Source organism: Adiantum capillus-veneris, chromosome 15, assembly GCF_014529385.1.
Source record: "Adiantum capillus-veneris isolate H3 chromosome 15, ASM1452938v2, whole genome shotgun sequence".
In the NCBI taxonomy this organism is placed as follows: domain Eukaryota; kingdom Viridiplantae; phylum Streptophyta; class Polypodiopsida; order Polypodiales; family Pteridaceae; genus Adiantum; species Adiantum capillus-veneris.
Genome location: NC_140945.1, coordinates 20,714,536 through 20,734,346, shown reverse-complemented (window position 1 = coordinate 20,734,346; position 19,811 = coordinate 20,714,536). Strand labels below are relative to the sequence as shown.

At 45.7% G+C, this 19,811-nt stretch overlaps 1 protein-coding gene across 1 annotated transcript in view; it reads left to right on the top strand.

The window, feature by feature from the left end:
- The window catches only part of LOC147440368 (ARM repeat superfamily protein), an 83,705-nt gene that overhangs the window by 42,708 nt on the left and 21,186 nt on the right, over positions 1–19,811 (top strand). The window contains exons 20-26 of the mRNA XM_086530126.1: positions 925–1,067; positions 1,163–1,347; positions 1,418–1,834; positions 2,002–2,127; positions 2,236–2,301; positions 2,771–4,548; positions 5,216–5,495. Of these exons, the coding sequence (XP_086386252.1) occupies positions 925–1,067; positions 1,163–1,347; positions 1,418–1,834; positions 2,002–2,127; positions 2,236–2,301; positions 2,771–4,548; positions 5,216–5,495 (2,995 nt within the window). The remainder of the gene's footprint in view (positions 1–924; positions 1,068–1,162; positions 1,348–1,417; positions 1,835–2,001; positions 2,128–2,235; positions 2,302–2,770; positions 4,549–5,215; positions 5,496–19,811) is intronic.

Genomic DNA, 19,811 nt, shown 5'->3' with positions numbered 1-19,811 from the left:
CGAAAGCTTTGCGGAAGTCCACAAAGCTACAATAGATCCGTCTCCCATGAGATCTGCCTTCCTCAATGATGGCCCTGAGTGTCAGGATATGGTCAAGAGTAGAGAAGCCTCTCCTGAATCCTGCCTGCCCAGTTGCACGTATTCCCTCCCCCTTTGCCTATCTACTCAACTATTGCTCAAGAATGGATGCATACAACCGTGCCAGTGTGTGCCCAATCATAATAGTGCGATAATTCCCAGGCTCCATGGGGTCTCCTGATTTGAAGATAGGTACGATCGTAGATAGGCTCCAAGTTTCCGGTAGGCCCTCACACATGGCACGGTTAAACATAACTGCTAGAAGCTCTGCTAGTAGGTCTTTGGCATGCATGAAATGCTCAGCGACTAGGCGGTCATGATCATATGCTCTCCCAGTCTTCATCCTGTCAATAGCTTTCTTCACCATCTCAGCGGTGAAAAAGACACATGCGTGTGGGCATGGATCGGGGGGGTCGGGGAGGGGCGGCTGTCCAGGTACTGTGTACAAAGATGATGCGTACTGACCCCAGGTCTCTGCGGAGGAAATAGCAGAGGGGGGGGACTGCTCATGAAAAAGCCGCCACGCCTCACGGGAGTCCTGACTCAAGAATAGCTGATATAGATCCTGCTCGAGAGAAGCTTGATTAGAAGGCCATTGTTGACGTGGGTAGGGAAACTATTGTAGAGCCAGCAACAACCACCCCCACCCCCCCCCCGGGCGGGTGGCCCAAACCCACCCTCAAAACAACGACAAAAAGTAAAAAACCAACCCAAACAGTCCATTATTATAACTTTCCTTCGTTGTCTAAATCGAGTCTTTTGCAGTCATTGTTTTGTTATTGTGATATTGGGGTCCCAAGCTATTGTCGTCGCTGATTTCTGCTTCTTGTGGTCATGCTCATAAAGTGGCAGGAAGTTCTCCACTTCTGTGAAGCGTGGCTTACAGGTATTGCTTAAGATTGGCAGGCACATTTGTAATGCAACAGATGCTGATCAGCTTCTTGATGTGCTACTCCCTTTCTTGCACAGACAGAAGAAAACAAGTCAAGGTGTAGTTTTTGTGTGCACTTTTCATTCTCTGCAATTTACATATGAAACTCTCTTGTTGCATGCCTTTGAAGCCTTCAGGGATTTGGGTTTGCAGAAGAAATAGTGGACGTTTTACGTATTCTTAAAGAGCTTGCCCACAGTTTGAGTGGAGAGAGCTTTCAAAAGACGTTACCATTCTTGGGACAACGTCTGTCTTCTAGTCCTGATTTGGACGTGCGCCTAGCTGTATGTCAAGCCTTGTCTGCCTTTTCCTTGGCCAAGCCTGGCCTCAGTTTTGTGGTAAGTTTGGATCTGCTCTGTAGAATGTGAAGCTTCTTGATCCCCTCGTAATGATTGTTTCTTTTTCCAGGCAGGACTCATCGCTGACCTCAATTCTTTGTCACCATCCACTGTTGGAGAGTATGATTACGAGTGCAGAATTGGAGCTTATGGTCGCTTGACTGCTGATTCCTTTGGAAATTTGACTTATGAGCAGGCCCTTATAGTTATCTCGCAAGGGTTATACGATGTTAAGTCTGATGACATATCGATCAGACACAGTGCATCAAATTGTCTCACTAATTTCATTCATTTTTTGGCTTCAAGATACCAATCAAGCAAAATTGGAGAAGGCACTTATGCCAATGAAGATGCCGTGGCTACGGACATGGAAGAATGCAGCTTGTCTGCTTGTTGGGATCTTGAGGCTGTTAGAGTTGCTGTACAGAAATTTCTGCTTCCAAATATTCGAAAAACAATGACTTCAGATTCCCTTACTGTGCGAAGAGTAATATTTTATCCTTTTACTGTCTCGATATGTACCCTCGGCTTTGTTTCTGTGTTTTAAGTTGGTAGCAGGGTAGTGTATCTGCAAGTTGAATGTGTAGGTTGGGATCTGACTCTAAGAAAATTAAGGTTCTTCCTTGTCCTGTATATCTGGTAAAAAATGTGCAGGAGGTGGTGTCTTTGCTTAGAGAGATGGTCTCGAATCTTCCTTGTGTCTCTCCATTGGGCGAGCTTCTCCCTCTCATCAGTACAGATGCTGAAGTGGACTTTTTTAATAATATCACCCACATACAGGTAGGTTACTGTTAATCATGTCCTTGTTTCAAATACAATAAACACAGATACATTAGACACTACATTTGGAATCACCATTAAATCTAATGTTTCTGTCTTCTTTCAAAGACTCATCGGAGAATACGAGCTATGTCAAGGTTCAAGGAATTATGCTGTGCAGGCAATTTTTCCCAGGTATTTTGCGTAATATGTCTAGTTTTTTTCATTGTTCACACCAAGAGAAAAGTGCTATTAAATGCCCTGTTTATCATGTGAAGCGCGGGATCCATGAACTGTAGTGGTTGCTAAGGTCCTTATAATTCTGTCCAATTAAAAGTGGATTTTTAGAGGCATGGTTTGATCTTATAGTTCATGTATGTAACCCCTATTTTGATTAATTTACTAGGTCCATAAAAATATTCCAATAAGCTTTTAAACTTTTGAGGCCCCCATTGTAACATACATCAATTTGGTGGCTATTAGTGCTTGTTAACTTTGGCGCACCATTCAATGCAAGCAACTGTTTGACTGTGAGCACGCTAACACGCAAGCCTCTGATGGGATTATACAAACTCACAGTAGACATGCAGTAAATTGGCACAAAAAGAGCGTTAAATTAGTGTTGTTAGTCTGTTTTAGTAATTTGTGTTACTTTCCGATGCAGGGGATTCTTGTAAGAATTTTTGAGCCCCTGTTTACACATTCTCTTTTTGAGGCCAAGGGTGACAAGGACGGGAACCTTGTTCAGGCAGCTGTTGAAGTAATAGCATGCATAGCCTCACAACTGCAGTGGGATCCCTATTATAGCCTACTGATGCGGCTTTTCCGTACGATTTCATCGCATCCGGAAAATGAAAAGACTATAATCAAATTGTTGTGCTCTGTGCTTGACAAATTCCACTTCACCAAGGCTTCAATTACGAACGGAGGTTCTATAGAACATACCTGCCTCGAGGAAGCAGGGTCTAAGAGCCTGATGATAAGTTCAGACGGTACCGAAATTCCTGAGGAAATTTTGCAGCAATTAAAGCTTCACATTCTTCCAGAATTTGCAAGATTGATGGTATCCAAGGAAAACATCATCAATGTTTCTGTTTCTCTGGCCGTAGTGAAGGTACTGCAGCTCATGCCATCTGATGTGATGGAACTTGAGCTGCCACGAATTGTACAGAATATTGTTAATCTTCTGAAGAATCGTAACCATATTGTGAGGGATGAAGCAAGAGGAGGCCTCATTGCCGTTGTGGGCATTCTAGGGGCTGGATATTTTGGGTTTGTAGTGGAAAAGCTCAGTGATTCATTAAAGAGAGGGTATGAAGTGCATGTGCGCGGTTTTACCTTGAACGCTTTAATTTCAAGGATTTTCCCAAAATTGAAGGTTGGAGAAATAGACTACTGTGCTGAGAAAATTCTGAACTTGCTTGTGAATGACATCTTTGAAGATGTAGCTGATGAGAAAGAGGTAGAGAAAATGGCCTTTAAAATGAAGGAGATCAGAAGGAGTGGGTCATATGAGAGTTTGAAGCTGGTTGCACAAATCGTGACGTTTCATGTGCATGGTTCTACACTTCTCCAGACAGTAAGAAAAAAGTTAAAGGATGCTGTAATCCCAAAGACTAAGGGGAAGATTGAGAGGGTCCTGAGGCAGCTTGCAGTGGGTATTCAGCTCAATTCATCATTAAAACAGGAGGAGCTATTTATATTTATCTATGGAGTGTTGGAAGATGGAATTGCAGATGAAAACTTGGTAGTTAAGGCGGTTTTTCCAGATGTCAAAAGTCAAGGTGGTCTTACTATTAAGGAGAACATCCCCAATTATCATCTTATTAGAGAGTTTGCACTTCAGCTTTTTGAGTCTCATTTAAAGCGGGCCAAATTAAACAAGGAAGATTCATCTATTTTGTCTCTGCTGGACCCCATGGTGGTCCTTTTACAAAGCTGTTTCGAGTCTAGGCATGGAACAATCCTGGGACTTGCATTAAAGTGTTTGTGCCACTTGGTGAGGTTGCCACTGCCATCTGTTGAACTTTCAGGTGCTGCCCTTCTTGCCAAACTTCTTATAATGGCCCAAGGCTTTGGAAAGTTTGAGAATCAAGTTGCACAACCCTGCTTTAATCTCCTTGTCGCTATCTTAAAACATGCCAAGAGTGCACACGTTTCTGAGGATCATCTCCGTACAATCTTGCAGTTTCCGGTTTTCATAGACTTGGAGAAGGCAGAAACCAACACTGGGCTTGTCATACTCAAAGCCATTGTTGGTCGGAAGTTGCTGGTTCCAGAGCTGTATGACATTGTCAACAGGGTTGCTCAACTTATGGTAACAAGTCATGTTGCAGTGGTTAGGCAACATAGTAGCCAAATTATGTTGCAGTTTCTACTGGACTACCCTCTTGGGTCAAGGAGGCTTCAACAACATCTAGACTTCCTCATTGCAAACCTCAGGTTAGATTGCTTCAAGCAATCTGTTATAGCATTAAGTTTTGTGTTAGTTAAGGTGCCTCTGAGTCCTTGATGTCAAAAAGTTTCGAGAGAGTATAGATAATCTGGAATAAGACGATTGCTTGCTTCATGTTGGGTCCCAAGAGAATTTTGTGACACGATAGGCTACATGAAGACCTGTGACAAAGGTCTTGCAGGTAAGAGAATTGCTTGCTGTTGGTTGGGTCTTAGAATCCTTTTCTGATTAATGGGCCTGGGGATCCTTTTCCCAAAAAGAAAACAGTGTGACATGTGCTTCTTGCTTGTACAATGCCGGTAGATGAATCTGCCCAAGAAAATGTTACCTCTTTCTTCATGTTTTGGTAATGATAGTTCTAAACCTCTTGTAGATGCAAAGTTGGACTTTATAAGGCGTTTGGCTGGCTGCTTGGAATGCTTCTCCTAAAGTCGGAGTATTTTGAGACCAATTCTCAGCCAAATATATTTTCTTTAGATAGACATGGGTTCATCATCATTGTGGAAGTTTTTCTTAGTGTCCTTAATATATCAAAACGTAAAAAGCTTTCTACTGTTTTTCTGTGATTTTCTGCTCGCCTTAGTTGTGTGCGTTAATGGCTTAGCTTTACCATTGGCTCACTAAGTTGATTTTTTAAACTATTGATTGTTTTAGCTATGTGAATGCAACTGGGAGAGAAGCTGTCCTGGAAATGCTACATGCCATTATTGTCAAGTTTCCAGCTCAAACCATTGATGAGCAGTTGGAGACCTTTTTTCTTCCTTTGGTAACAAGGCTAGTGAATGATGAGTCAAACCAGCTCAGGGCAATGGTTGGGACTGTCTTGAAGGTTTTGATGGGAAGAGTAAGCCAGCGGTCACTGCAAAGGATGCTACAGTTCTGTTTCTCATGGTTGCGAGAAGATAAACAGCAGCTTTGGCGAGCGTCTGGTCAAGTAAGTTGATGAAGTCCGCCCCCCCCCCGCCCCCCGCCCACCCACACACACACACACACATTTTTTTGTAATTTTTTTTTGAATAAATTTACAAATGGGAAACCTCAGTGTGAGGAAAAACCATCAGAAAAATCAGATACAGGGCAAAACACCGAAGTGTATTGTAAAGTGAAGGCTCTGAAAGCAAACATAGAAGAGCTGTGGGATATCGGAGGATGTGTCCCCAACATCAAGGGAAAAATGTAAGGATTGCCTAAGTGAAATCTTGAACGAAGGAAAGGGATCGGCATCATGCCGATGGAACATTCGTAAATTGCGTTGACGCCACAGAGAGCTTATAGACCAAAATCTGACCCATGTGAAGGAGACCACAAATCGTTGAAGGGAAGATGGGAGAATCCCAAAAACCTAGAACGGTTTGTTTAAAACTGCTGAGGGAAAACAGAGGCGCATACATGCTGATATGCGGTCAAGGAAGGCCCTTGTGAAACGACAATCCCAAAGCAGGTGTCTCATCACCAGCTGAACGTCTGACACAACGAGGTGAGCTGATGCGATGCGCACTAAGAAGAGTTCCAACAGGGAGAACCCCCAGCAAGCAGCACCACAGAAACAGACGTTCCTTCAGCGGCAAATGGCCCTTTCAAATTGCAGCAAGAGTCTTTCTCCACCAATGATCTGATTTATGCAAAGACCATGGCAGAAATGGCAACAAAAGGTATGTCCCATAAAGTCCAAACGGATATACAGCATCCATTGGCCAGTGGCGGAATGGGCAGGAAAACAGCCAGTATGTGCTCAAGCACGCACCAAATCTGACGATAATGCATGCCCAAACCAAATCGTGCAACTTCCCGAGTCAACCACATCATCCACCGTGCGTATGCCTCAGCAAGAAAGGAAATATGCCTGGCGTGGTGGCTGGTCAGCTAGGGTAAGAGAGAAAGCCCTACTCCAGTGAATGCTTTCCAAGCGTAGCGAATTCCCATCTGATTGTTTATTGCCATGCCAAGAAAGATGAGCCATAAAAGCTTTTCCAATCAATGAGTAAACTAGAGGCAATTGAGAACCCGAATGTGACCAACCATCTTGCCAAACACAATCTCCCAGAGGGAGGTCTGCTGGTGACCAAAGACGGAAGTGGTGACATGTCCATGGTTGAGACTGTTGTGCAAGGATAGGTAATAACATGGCCTTCCTCGCAAGAGCGCGGCGACGAAGGTCCTAAATATTCAGCCCCTTAAAGCGCTTTAGAGTGCAAAGATAACAAACGCAGCCCTTTCTTTTGAGAATTGGTGCGCCACAAATGAGATAATATATAAAACATAAGCGATTTGAGGCAAGGACGAGGCCAATGCAACAACGGCAAGTAGAATTGAACATATGCCATCATGATACTCTGGACAATATGGAGCCGAACATGTAATGGCCCATGTGGACAGTTTTTAGTATTGCAATTTGACATTCAAGCGTTGCATAACCCAATCCACTTGTTGAGAATTGGTTAGCTTCCAACCAATAGGATACCCCAAGTGTGTGACAATCACATGCAGATCAAGAATATCTCCGGGCCACAAAAGATGATGCCAGTCACGTGCATTAAGAGGCAGGAGTTCGGATTTTCAGAAATTGATCTTAAGATGGGCCCCAAACCCAAATGTACCCAATGCATGCATAATTTCTCGCAAATTCATCTTGGTTATTGCGAGGCATGGACAATGAGTCATTGGCATAAGTCTGTGCAATAAAGTCATTTCTAGAGGGTGATTGCAGCCCATGTAGACGACCAAGCGAAGTCAAGTCATTGAAGTACAACAACAAGGGAAGAGTGACAATGGCATGCAATAATGCGTTGAGGGGCAACCTTGCCTGACGGAGCATCCAAGTGACCAGGGGTCAGTCTACTCACCATCAAGAAGGCCAGAAGAGGTACTTTGCACATATAGGAAATATACAACATTGGCTAATTTAGGACCGAATCCAAGGGTCCCCATTGTGTCGGCAATGAAATCCTATTGTATCGTATCAAAGGCCTTTTCAATGTCTACTTGCATCACGAGTACATCTTGCTGGGTATACTTGGCATACTCCATACCAATTAAGACATTAGCCAAATTAACCATGATTTGGCGACGAGGGATGAAGCCATACTGAGCCGGATGAATACCCACAAGAAGAGGCTCCTTGTTGCGATGTACAATCATCTTAGCCAATATTTGGTAAGAGTGATAGGCCGCCAATGAGAAAACTACTCACAAAGTGCCTGTTTGGGTAATAATTTCAGCAAGCCTTCGTTCCAAGATAATGGCAAATTTTACTTAGTCCATGCAACATTCTGCTCCTCCTCCAGCTTATGCTGTAACACAGCATGCACGCAAACTTTTGTTATCTACGGTGCATCCAATCCTCTCGCCTCAAGATGCACAAGCAATGGAGGTGGATTTTATTGAAAATGAATTGCACTCAGCGTTACTTGCTCTCGGCCGATGGCATTCCCCTTGTTGGGATGGGCTCATTGTGCCCCCCCCCCCCCCCCCCCCCCCCCCCCCCCCCCCCCCCCCCCCTCCCCCCGCGCAAAAAAAGAACACTACTCCCAATCAAAGAAACGCTTGAGAAATCCTCCTCATCTAGCAATCCTAATGGGAATCAAATTGAAAGCAGCGCTATGTTTGAGCCAATCATGCCAAAGTACAACTTTGAAAAATTCAAAGAACATCTCATTGCACCTTATGGTTCTTCCGAGATTCATATGGGTAGGCCATTTACTCTTCATGCCTCACTTTCTTAGAGACATAGAACCCCCTAGAGAGAGAGAGAGAGAGACAGAGATAAAATGAGATGATATTCACGTCTTTAAAAGGCCAAAATGACCTATGAGACCAATTCGTTACAAATTTGTGAATTTGGTACCGTGTCTGACTACAAAAAAAGAAATACTAAAATGAATCTAGAGGTGCTACTAGCTTGAACTGTGTGGGGTATGTGTGATCATTGTGACATCTGTGCAAACTAGCATGATGTGTCCCCTTGTAAAGCTAATTGTTTGCAGGACTCAAGGGCCAATTTGGCATATCTGTCTTTGGTAGTATCCCATAAGCTGTGCATAAAGGAGACTGATCTGGTAAGCGCCTCTATCTTCATAGGGGGGGCCGCTAACTCCGCTCTAATGATCTTGTGTGGCACGGGGGCCTTGGCTCTAATCAACCGAGAGATCATAGATACCAAGGGCCTCTCCATACATCTCCGCCCATCCTGACCCAGGGTTCCCAAACCTGAACCCCATAGAGCATAAGTGAAGCTACCAAGGTATCAAAAAGCTAGAGCTTTGTTCGGGGTTCTTGAAACCGGCCCGTGGGGCGGTAGGCGTTGGCTTTCACCCGAAATTCTTTACTCTAGACACACTCAGAGTACTTTGCAAAGGTAACTTGTAACGGGGATTAACACTAAGTACACACACGGCCGGGAAGCTAGAATGCTCTGAGCAGACGTCGACAACCTGTAGGCCCCAAAATTGGCGCCCCTTTCGGTATTTCTTTATTCTTTAACAGAGGGAATAAAAAACATGTGATCTCCTACGAGCTGCCCCGCGCAATCTAGGCTAAGAAACACCTGTTCTGGCCCGATTTCGGCAGCATAACTGTACTAGGACGCTTCATAGTCAGTATCCCCACTCAATAGATGACTTTCCCGATGCATACGGACACTTTGCAAAACCTGGCGAGAATCTGCAGCACGCTGAATTCTCTGTTTTCTGCCCCGAAAATGTGCTAGATCACCTGTACAGCGGTCCCCTCGCGTCCCCGAACCTCATGGGGGTATTAGGGTCCGTTTAGGGCCGAAACCTTAAACCTGCAAAAATACACAGCAGGCTGTAATTCCCTGTTTTGGGCTCCGTTTCGCGTGCCGGTCGCATCTGTAGCAAGACCTCGAGCTCCCGCACCTGTAGGGCTACTTGCCCTTTGAATCGGACGAGATTTCTCACGGAAACCTCTCCGAATTCACCTGTACCTGCAGGGGATTAGCCGCTAGCTAATCCAGTACCTGTGCAAGAGGCTCTTGCCTTGGCAATCGCGCATGAACCCACATAACTGTACATTGGTCAAATGAAAAGCCCACTAGAGGGGCATAACATACTGCTCATAGGGGAGAGAGAGAGCAGTGTGTAGCGTGCAGGGCATCACTCTTGGCACCGTACTGTACATAAGGGGGAAAGGAAGAACTCCATAGCTCTTAACCTGTGACAATTTGCAAATGAGGCCTCTCCCAACATAAAATTCAGCGCCACTTCTTCTTGCATGAGGAAAGTGCACAGGAATGTGCCACTTGGCGCATTTACAGACCATTTCCTGTTTCGGGTCTGCCGCTTAAAAATCTCCCGACTGGTCACTCAGTTGACTTCGCGACAGAGTTGTAAAATGTTCCCCTAGTGATACCAGAGGTAATGATGCGAACACATTTCATGGCCCAAAATAGTAGTTCCCTAAATTTTAGGAAATGATTCCGTTGGGCTCCCACTGGTCATCTGACCATCTATCCTCATTGGGACCGCATCCAAAAGTGCAATGTGGCCCAACTGTCGGATACTTTCCGTTGGTAGTCACACCTTGACTTTAGGCCTTTATTGAGTTCACTCCCTAGTATCCACCAATTTGCTAAGTGCGACGGGGGGACCTATATGATCTTGCTCTGAGCCTAGACATCCTCTTACTATACGAATTCCATTGCCGACCACTTCCCATCTGCGGGTGAAACTACCATTCACATTGGCCATACAATGTCCGACCGTTTGCTACTTCAAGAAGAGGGTCTCAAAAATAAAACAAAACCCATTGGAAAGAAACCAACAACTAAAGTAAGCAGTTGCCACGTCCTCGTGACATAGTTAACAACTGCCACGTCCCCGTGACAGTTTCTAGAATTGAACCTGCGAACACATCCTCTCCAATCCTCCCAAGGCCGCATACGCTCTGGTCAGTCTAGCCTCTGCAACTCTCTTCAAAGAAAACTTTGGCCCAGTGAATTCTAGCCCAAGATAAGTGTATGCATCTGTGTACTCCACAGTCTCTTGACCATAAGTGAATGTAGGTGTTGATCTCCCGATCCACTGCGGTGTGGTGTTAAACACCATAACCTTGGTTTTACCAAGGTTTACACACAATCCGCTATCCTCCGCAAAGCTATTAATGCATCCAAGTGTTGCTGCATACCCTCTGGTGAGTCAGAGATCAACACATTATCATCAACATATAACAACAATAAAATCCATGTTCCTCCCAACTGGGCACCTTTGTCACCCTCTCTGTCAATGTAATCAGAAACCTCATCTATATACATACCAAATATAGTAAGAGACAATGGACAGCCTTGTTTCACTCCAATAGTGGAGTGAACTAAATTAGATATCCCCTCTAGAGTGCGTACATGGCCCACCATTGATCTGTATAGAGCCATGATCCCCCAAATCAACTCAATGGGCACTCCCATCTCCTATAGTCTGCGCATCAATTTGGCTCTGGGCACCATGTCAAATGCTTTGCGGAAATCCACAAAGCTACAATAAATCCGTCTCCCATGTGCCCAACCCTCCTCAATGATAGCTCTGTGTGTCAAAAATATGGTCAAGAGTGGAGAAGCCTCTCCTAAAACCGGCATGTCCTGCTACTTGTATGCCCTCACTCTGCCTATCTGCTCAACTACTGCTCAAGGATAGATTTGCGCGCACGCGTGCACACACACACACACACACACACACACACACACACACACACACACACAGAGAGAGAGAGAGAGAGAGAGAGAGAGAGAGAGAGAGAGAGAGAGAGAGAAGAAAGAAAGAAAGAAAGATTTTTTTAACGTCCATAGGAGGCCGAAATCGGCCTATGAGACAAATCAAAGTACATGGGGTGGGTGTCCTCTGGATATCCTGTGAAGCATGAAAAGGTACAAAGCAAAAATAGCTATCCTGTGTAAGGACTGAGGGAAGAGGGAGGTGGTACAAGGGTGGGGTTCTAAAAAACAGGGGAGAGATGCAATCCTATATGCTGGGGTAGAGAGAGAGAGTGAAACCGGCCCGTAGGGCGGTAGGCGTTGGCTTTCACCCGAAATTCTTTACTTTGTACACACACACAGAGCACTTTGCAAAGAGAACCTGCGACGGGAATTAACACTTGATCACACACACGGCTCGGTAGCTAAAATGCTCCGAGCAGACACCGACAACCTGTAGGCCCCAAAATTGGCGCCCCTTTCGGTATTTCTTTATTCTTTAGGAGGGTAAATTACAAGGTAAGGTCCTGGGAATCCTTCACGTGTATCCACCTAGATACCATTTGATTTGGCCAAATTTCGGCAGCATAACAGCCCCAAAACTTGCGCGAAACCAATTCCCCTGCTGGAACTCGCTTGCACTGACGTATACCCTCTAATACCTGTCCAAAAACAGTAAATTCAGCACGCTGTATTTACTGGTTTTTGCCCTGTTTTCAGCCCCAAACAGTCCCCTAACTGTCCTTTGCCAGTGGGGCACGATTCCCAATGATCCTGTCGTCCGTATGGCTGAAAAACACAAAAATTACAGCGCATACACAGCGCTAATTTTGCACTTGTATGGTGAAGTTATGACCCTCACCAGTGCCTGCTTTGGAGTAGCAGCTAGCTACCCCTGTTCCTATTCAAGGAGGCTCTTGCCTCAGCACAAAAGCATGAACCCACACAACTGTACATTGGTCAAATGAAGAGCCCACTAGTGGGGCATAACATATTGTACGTAGGGGAGAAAGAGAGCAGTATGTAGCGTGCGGGGCATCACTCCCATCACCATACTGTGCATAGAGGGCAAGGTAAGCATTCCATAGCTTCTGTACCTGTTGCAATCCGCCTGTGGCTGAAAATGGCGCCCCCTTTGTTGATATGCAGCTCGTTTTTGCCTCCCAGAGTGGCATAATCGCTCACAGGATGACACGTCGCCCAGTTTCCGAGTTTGGGCTTTCCCTACTAAAAATATGTCAACTGGTGCGTCAGTTGACTTCGCGGCAGAGTTGTAAAGTGTTCCCCTAGTCATACCGAAGGTAATGACGCGAACACATTTCGTGGCCCAAAATAGCAGTTCCCTAAATTTTAGGAGATGCTTCCGTTGGGCTCCCTGTGGTCTTCTGACCATCTATCCTCATTGGGACCGCATCCAAAAGTGCAATGTGGCCCAAGTATTCGATACTTTCAGTTGGTAGTCCTACCTTGACTTTACGCTTTTATTGAGTTCACTTCCTAATATCCATGCCTGAGTCTTCTCCAAGGCAACTTTAATATTCTTATACATCTCATCCATGTTCTCAACATATCGATCTGCGTCAAAGATCTTGTCCTTTGTGTGTAAAATGGGAGGAACCTTTTTGCCGCCTTCAACAATTTCAAAAGGTGCTTTGCCAGTAGACGAATGCACCATATTATTGTACGCATACTCAAGCATAGGAAAATACTGTTCCCACTTGCCCTTATTATCTGACACATAGCATTTCAGCAGATCTAAGACAGTAGAATTGGCCTCTTCTGATTGTCCATCAATTTGTGGATGAAACGAAGACGAGAACTTGAGCGTAGTACCCATGTTCTCAAACAATCCTCTCCAGAACAAACTGGTCATGCGAGGATCACGATCACTGATAATCGATTGTGGCATACCATGGTACTTAAACACATTGTACATGAACAAGCGTGCCATCTGATCAGATTTTATCTTCTTCCTGACAGGGATAAAATGGGCCTGCTTGCTGAACCTGCAGATAATGGTCCATATACCATCATTCCCTGTTGGTGTCCTTGGAAGATCAAAGATAAAGTCCATAGCAATGCTTTCCCATGGCTTATCCGGAATCGGCAGTGGTTGTAACAATGCTGGTGCCTTTTGCCTGTCAAACTTGACCTTTTGGCAAACTATGCATGCTCGCACAAAGGCATCCACATCTCTCCTCAAGGTAGGCCAATAGAAGAAGTCTCTACCGCTTTAACTGTTGCATCAATGCCACGATGCCCTGCATACGGTGGGACATGACTCTCTTCCATGACCTTATGTCTCAGTGGCCTATTGACACAAAGTCTGCCATGCATCATCATAAAACCATCTCTGAGGAGGTAGTGCTCGTGATGTTGCCCCTCTTGTAACTGTTCAAAGATCCTTGCAAAATCTTCATCAGCAGTATACTGTTCCTTGATGTCATCTAACTCATGATAATAAGGAATTGACACAGCTGAAATTTGTGGCTTTCTTGATAACGCATCAGCCACAACATTCTTCTTGCCTTCCACATGCATAATCTGGAAGTGGAACATGGAAAGAATGTTTGCCCATCGCATATGCTTTTCGGATAACTTTGACTGTGTCAAGAAGTATCGCAAGGTCTGATGATCTGTTTGGACAACAAAATCAGCACCTAAGAGGTAGTGCTTCCAGCTAGAAAGCGCATGAATCACGGCCAAGAGCTCTTTCTCATAGACTTGCATAGTCCTCTCTTGCCCTTGCAAAATTCGGCTTTCATAGGCTACTACCCGTCCATCTTGCATTAGCACTGCTCCGATGCTACTGCCATACGCGTCACACTGGACCACAAATGACTTCCTGAGATCTGGCAAAACAATAACTGGATCTGAAGTCAACTTTTCCTTTAAGAGACTAAAAGCTGAAATCTCTTTTTGGGTCCATCTGAAAGTGACCTCTTTCTTTTGCAATGCGTGAAGAGGCGATGCTATCTCTGCAAAATTTTTGATAAACCTTCTATAGTAGGAACACAATCCCAAGAAGCTTTTGACATCGTGCACAGTCTTCAAGTCTGGCCATGTCTTGATAGCTTCGACCTTTGCGGGATCCATTCTAACACCATCCTTTGAGACTATGTGGCCCAGAAAGTGGATCTCTTCGAGGAAGAATTCACTTTTCTTAGGATTGACAAGTAACCTGTGACTGCGCAGCTCTTCGAACACAATGGTCAAGTGACGCCTATGCTCCTCTTCATTCTTCGAATACACAATCATGTCATCGAAGAATGTTCCAACAAACTGTTGATGCGAGCGGAAAATCCGGTCCATCATTCTGTTGAACGTGGCAGGAGCATTTGTTAGCCCAAACGGCATCACTAGAAACTCATAAAGACCAAATGTCGTTCTAAACGCAGTCTTGTGCACATCCTCTGGGCTTATACGAATCTGATGGTACCCACTCTTAAGGTCTATCCTGCTGAAAATTGCAGCACCCTCTAAACGATCGAGAATATCATCAATGCGAGGAATAGGAAATCTATTCTTGATGGTATTCTTATTCAACGCACGGTAATCAATACACATGCGCCATGAGCCATCCTTCTTCTGCACTAGGAGCACTGGGGAGCAAAAGGGTGAAGAACTAGGCTGAATCAGCCCCTTCTCTAATAACTCCTCAACCTGGCCCATAATCTCTTTCTGCTGCGCCGCACTAACCCTGGAGGGAGGTCTATTTGGTGGGCTACACCCTGGCACCAAATCTATCCGATGGTCCTCAGGTCTCTCTGGTGGCAATTGCGACGGTAATGAATCAGAAAAACAGTCTCTAAACTTTTGCAAAAATGCTGATCTTTCTTTATCTAACACAGATAAATTTGACTGATCACTATCTGAGACATCACGTGCAAAAATCAAGTACACAGAAAGATGATTCTTTATTACAGAAGTGATAGCAGAAGCAGATACAATAGGGACTGACTCTCCTTTAAGCTTTACATCCAAGATGTGAGTTTTGCCCCTATGCTGTACAGTGATCTTTTTGTTGTAGGCATCCAAGACTCCATGCACTCGGAACATCCACGGGATCCCCAACAAGGCGTTACAACCTTCCAGCGGCATGATGTAAAACTCTTCAGTGTCCACATACAACTGAATATGCAGACGCAGTTTTCCAATGATGGGAGTAACACACTCTGAGTGGCCAGGACATGCCAACCCTGCCTCTGCGGTGTACCCCAGCTCTTCAGCTCTGATGCCCAGCTTCATAGCTAACTCTGGTGAGATAAAGTTGGCTTTGGCACTTGGATCAAAGAAGATGAGTGCCGTCTGATCCCTAACTTTACCCCATGCCCTGCATAACTCACTGGCATCTGTGCTGGGCCTGTCACCCACCATGTTTGGCACTAAACCTGCCGTGGGTTTAGGCTTCTTGCCTTTCTGGTCTTCTTTATCCTCTGAGTCAGCTGGCCTTTTCCTTTGTGGACAATTGATAGAAATGTGACCAGGCTGCTCGCATATAAAGCATTTGTTCTCAGCCATTAGGACCTTCTTTTCCTCGAGCGACTTGCGCACAAAAGGCTTCCTTTTCTGTTTCTTTGCCTGCGCTCCAAAAGTCCCGGCTGAATCCTTGTCCTTGGTGGCCTGTTCTGACCCCTGTGACGCATCAGGAGCCGTTTTCACAAAGGGCTTCTTCGCTGAATTTTTCTTTTGCTGCCCTTCTTTATCACTGCTCGGAAATCCATTGTCCTCTCCTTTCAACAGGGCAAGACCAGTGTTCGCAACTTCCATAAGCTGAGTAAGGGTAGCCACTCTGTTCTTTGTACAGTAATCACGAAGCCCTTTAGGCAGCCCACAACAGTACTTCTCTATCTGCTCTGTCAATGGCACAAATCTGTAGGAGGTCACTGAGAGTAACGCTTTACAAAACCTCCTATTGTACTCCAGCAAGCTCTTGCACGAACCTGAAGTAAGCTGGTGCCAATCTGTCAGGACATCGGCTTCAAATTCATTTGATAGCCAAGCAGATGCAAACATTTGCTTGAAGTAACCCAAGTGGCGGGTGCTGTCCTTGCATTAACAATGTCGTCCACCATGTAAGCGCATTGTCCTTTAAGAAAGTGGCAGCTTTCCTGACCTTCGAGGCCTCTGTAAATTCCCTCCCGCATAAGCTGTATCAAATTGCTGGAGGAAACTGAGGGCCTTTGTCTTATCCTCGAAACCACTGAAGATACTGAACTTTACTGCTGCACCACCTTCTTTGTAAGCCTTCGGCTTCTCTAGTGCCCCCAAGTTGTCATACGGAATGGTCTGCAACATGGGCACTGTACTAGGCATGATCGGCACGCCTTGGCCATTCACATTTTGCGTCAGAGGTGCGATATCTGGCTGCTGTCCAGAAAAACCAGCCATGCCAAAATGACCCTGTGGCACCCCAAACTGGCCCTGGTTGCCGTGTAAACCTTGCTGCATGCCGATAGTACCATACATGGGGTTTGGCATGATGCCTTGCATACCCCCAAACACTGTTCCTGGCATGTACGGCTGACTTCTAGACGCATAACCAGCCATACTTTGGAACACTGATCCACCCCCGAAATACCCAGGATGTACCGTGGGTGGTGGAAAAACTGAGTGCATAGCCTGGTATCCAGCTCCTTGTCCATTCAAGACAGCATGCTGGCTCTGAAAGGTGGCGGGCTGAATTGGCATAACCTGTGGAATAGGCGTTCTAGCCACCTGTTCAAGCACGGGAGGAACCTGCTTTGGAGCCCCCGACTCCGCAACATGCGAGTGTTCCCTTTCCTCCTGCGCCTCATGAAGTACCTGGGCTTGAGCTTCAACAAGCTCCGTACGCGGCGTAGGTTGCCTATTTTGCTGTTGCACTGGTGGCGCTTGCAAGAATTCCATAAATCTCGGATTCTGCACCAGCTGCGAAAAGACATTCATCGCGGCAACTAACTGAGTCTTAAACGCATCATCCTCAAGTTGCCCTGTCATAAAGCCCTGTACTACTGGAGGAACATTCACGTTGATAGGAGGTACAGACTGACGTGGCCGTGAGCTCTCGCCAATCTCAAAAACCATAGGAATCTCCTGCCTGTCCTTTGGAGAGGAACCCTCTTCCATAATTCCCTTCCCCTTGTCGGCCATAGTGTAATCCCCGCGTTCTTGCACTGTGCGTCTTTACCCTGAACAATCCAGGCTCACTCTTTGAGGAAAAAGTGATTGATGTCCCGGCAATGGAACCATGAAACCGGCCCATAGGGCGGTAGGCGTTGGCTTTCACCCGAAATTCTTTACTTTAAACACACACACAGAGCACTTTGCAAAGAGAACCTGCGACGGGAATTAACACTTGATCACACACACGGCTCGGTAGCTAAAATGCTCCGAGCAGACACCGACAACCTGTAGGCCCCAAAATTGGCGCCCCTTTCGGTATTTCTTTATTCTTTAGGAGGGTAAATTACAAGGTAAGGTCCTGGGAATCCTTCACGTGTATCCACCTAGATACCATTTGATTTGGCCAAATTTCGGCAGCATAACAGCCCCAAAACTTGCGCGAAACCAATTCCCCTGCTGGAACTCGCTTGCACTGACGTATACCCTCTGATACCTGTCCAAAAACAGTAAATTCAGCACGCTGTATTTACTGGTTTTTGCCCTGTTTTCAGCCCCAAACAGTCCCCTAACTGTCCTTTGCCAGTGGGGCACGATTCCCAATGATCCTGGCGTCCGTATGGCTGAAAAACACAAAAATTACAGCGCATACACAGCGCTGATTTTGCACTTGTATGGTGAGGTTATGACCCTCACCAGTGCCTGCTTTGGAGTAGCAGCTAGCTACTCCTGTTCCTGCTCAAGGAGGCTCTTGCCTCAGCACAAAAGCATGAACCCACACAACTGTACATTGGTCAAATGAAGAGCCCACTAGTGGGGCATAACATACTGTACGTAGGGGAGAAAGAGAGCAGTATGTAGCGTGCGGGGCATCACTCCCGTCACCATACTGTGCATAGAGGGCAAGGTAAGCATTCCATAGCTTTTGTACCTGTTGCAATCCGCCTGTGGCTGAAAATGGCGCCCCCTTTGTTGATATGCAGCTCGTTTTTGCCTCCCAGAGTGGCAGAATCGCTCACAGGATGACACGTCGCCCAGTTTCCGAGCTTAGGCTTTCCCTGCTAAAAATATCTCAACTGGTGCGTCAGTTGACTTCGCGGCAGAGTTGTAAAGTGTTCCCCTAGTCATACCGAAGGTAATGACGCGAACACATTTCGTGGCCCAAAATAGCAGTTCCCTAAATTTTAGGAGATGCTTCCGTTGGGCTCCCTGTGGTCTTCTGACCATCTATCCTCATTGGGACCGCATCCAAAAGTGCAATGTGGCCCAAGTATTCGATACTTTCAGTTGGTAGTCCCACCTTGACTTTAGGCTTTTATTGAGTTCACTTCCTAATATCCACCAACTTGCTAAGTGCGACGGGGTACCTATATGACCTTGCTCTGAGCCTAGACATCCTCTTACCATACGAATTCTGGTGCCGACCACTTCCCGTCTGCGGGTGTATCTACCGTTCACATTGGCTATACAATGTCCGACCGTTTGCTACTTCAAAAAGAGGGTCTCAAACAAATAAAATAAACCCCATTGGAAAGAAACCAACAACCAAGGTTAGCAGTTGCCACATCTCTGTGACATGGTTAATAACTGCCACGTCCTCGTGACAGAGAGAGAGAGAGAGAGAGAGAGAGAGAGAGAGAGAGAGAGAGAGAGAGAGAGAGAGAGAGAGAGAGAGAGAGAGAGAGAGAGAGAGAGAGTTGAAAATGAAAATGATATATTAACGTCTTCAAACGGCCAAAATGACCTATGAGACCAAGCCGTTACAACATAGTGAATCTGATACCATGTCTGGGATCAAAAAGAACTGAAACAAAATACAATGTGTAGTACATTGAAAGAAGGGGGAAGATATGGTGGAGATCCATCCTCATCTGCACTCTGGACGTCGAGAGAGTATGGCTCGAATCCTCTGTTGTAGTCTCCGTTGATGTTGTGTAGCTCCTCTCCTCAATCACGGGTGTCTAGATGTCCCTAGCTCCAATGCTCGGTCTATGAGAATGCAAGTAGTGGTAGTATGAGTGCCGGCAGAGCTCTGCAATGGTGTCTGCTCCTCTGGGGGTCCAATATCTAGTGTAAAGAAATCTGTAATCTGTCTCTGGGACCGTCTCTCTCCAGCTCTCCTCAGTAAAGTGTCTCTGTGCCTGTGTAACTCAAGTAGATACAGTCCAAGACATCTTGATTCTTTGATCCTCATAGCTCATGACTCTAGACATAGGCCCAAAACCCGCTCTGAATAGACAATGAAAACGGCCTCGTATCTCATAGTACACTGTGCAATGACATATCTAATGTAACTTTGTCTCTAGCTCTAGACGACATAAGCGGCATATCCTACTATCTGCTGGTATCCCTCTGAATCTGCCAGTCTCATCTCGAGCTGATGTGAGGATGTGCGTATCTGGCCAATGGCACAACGCAAGCCATGAGAAAGATGTGTGTCCATATAGC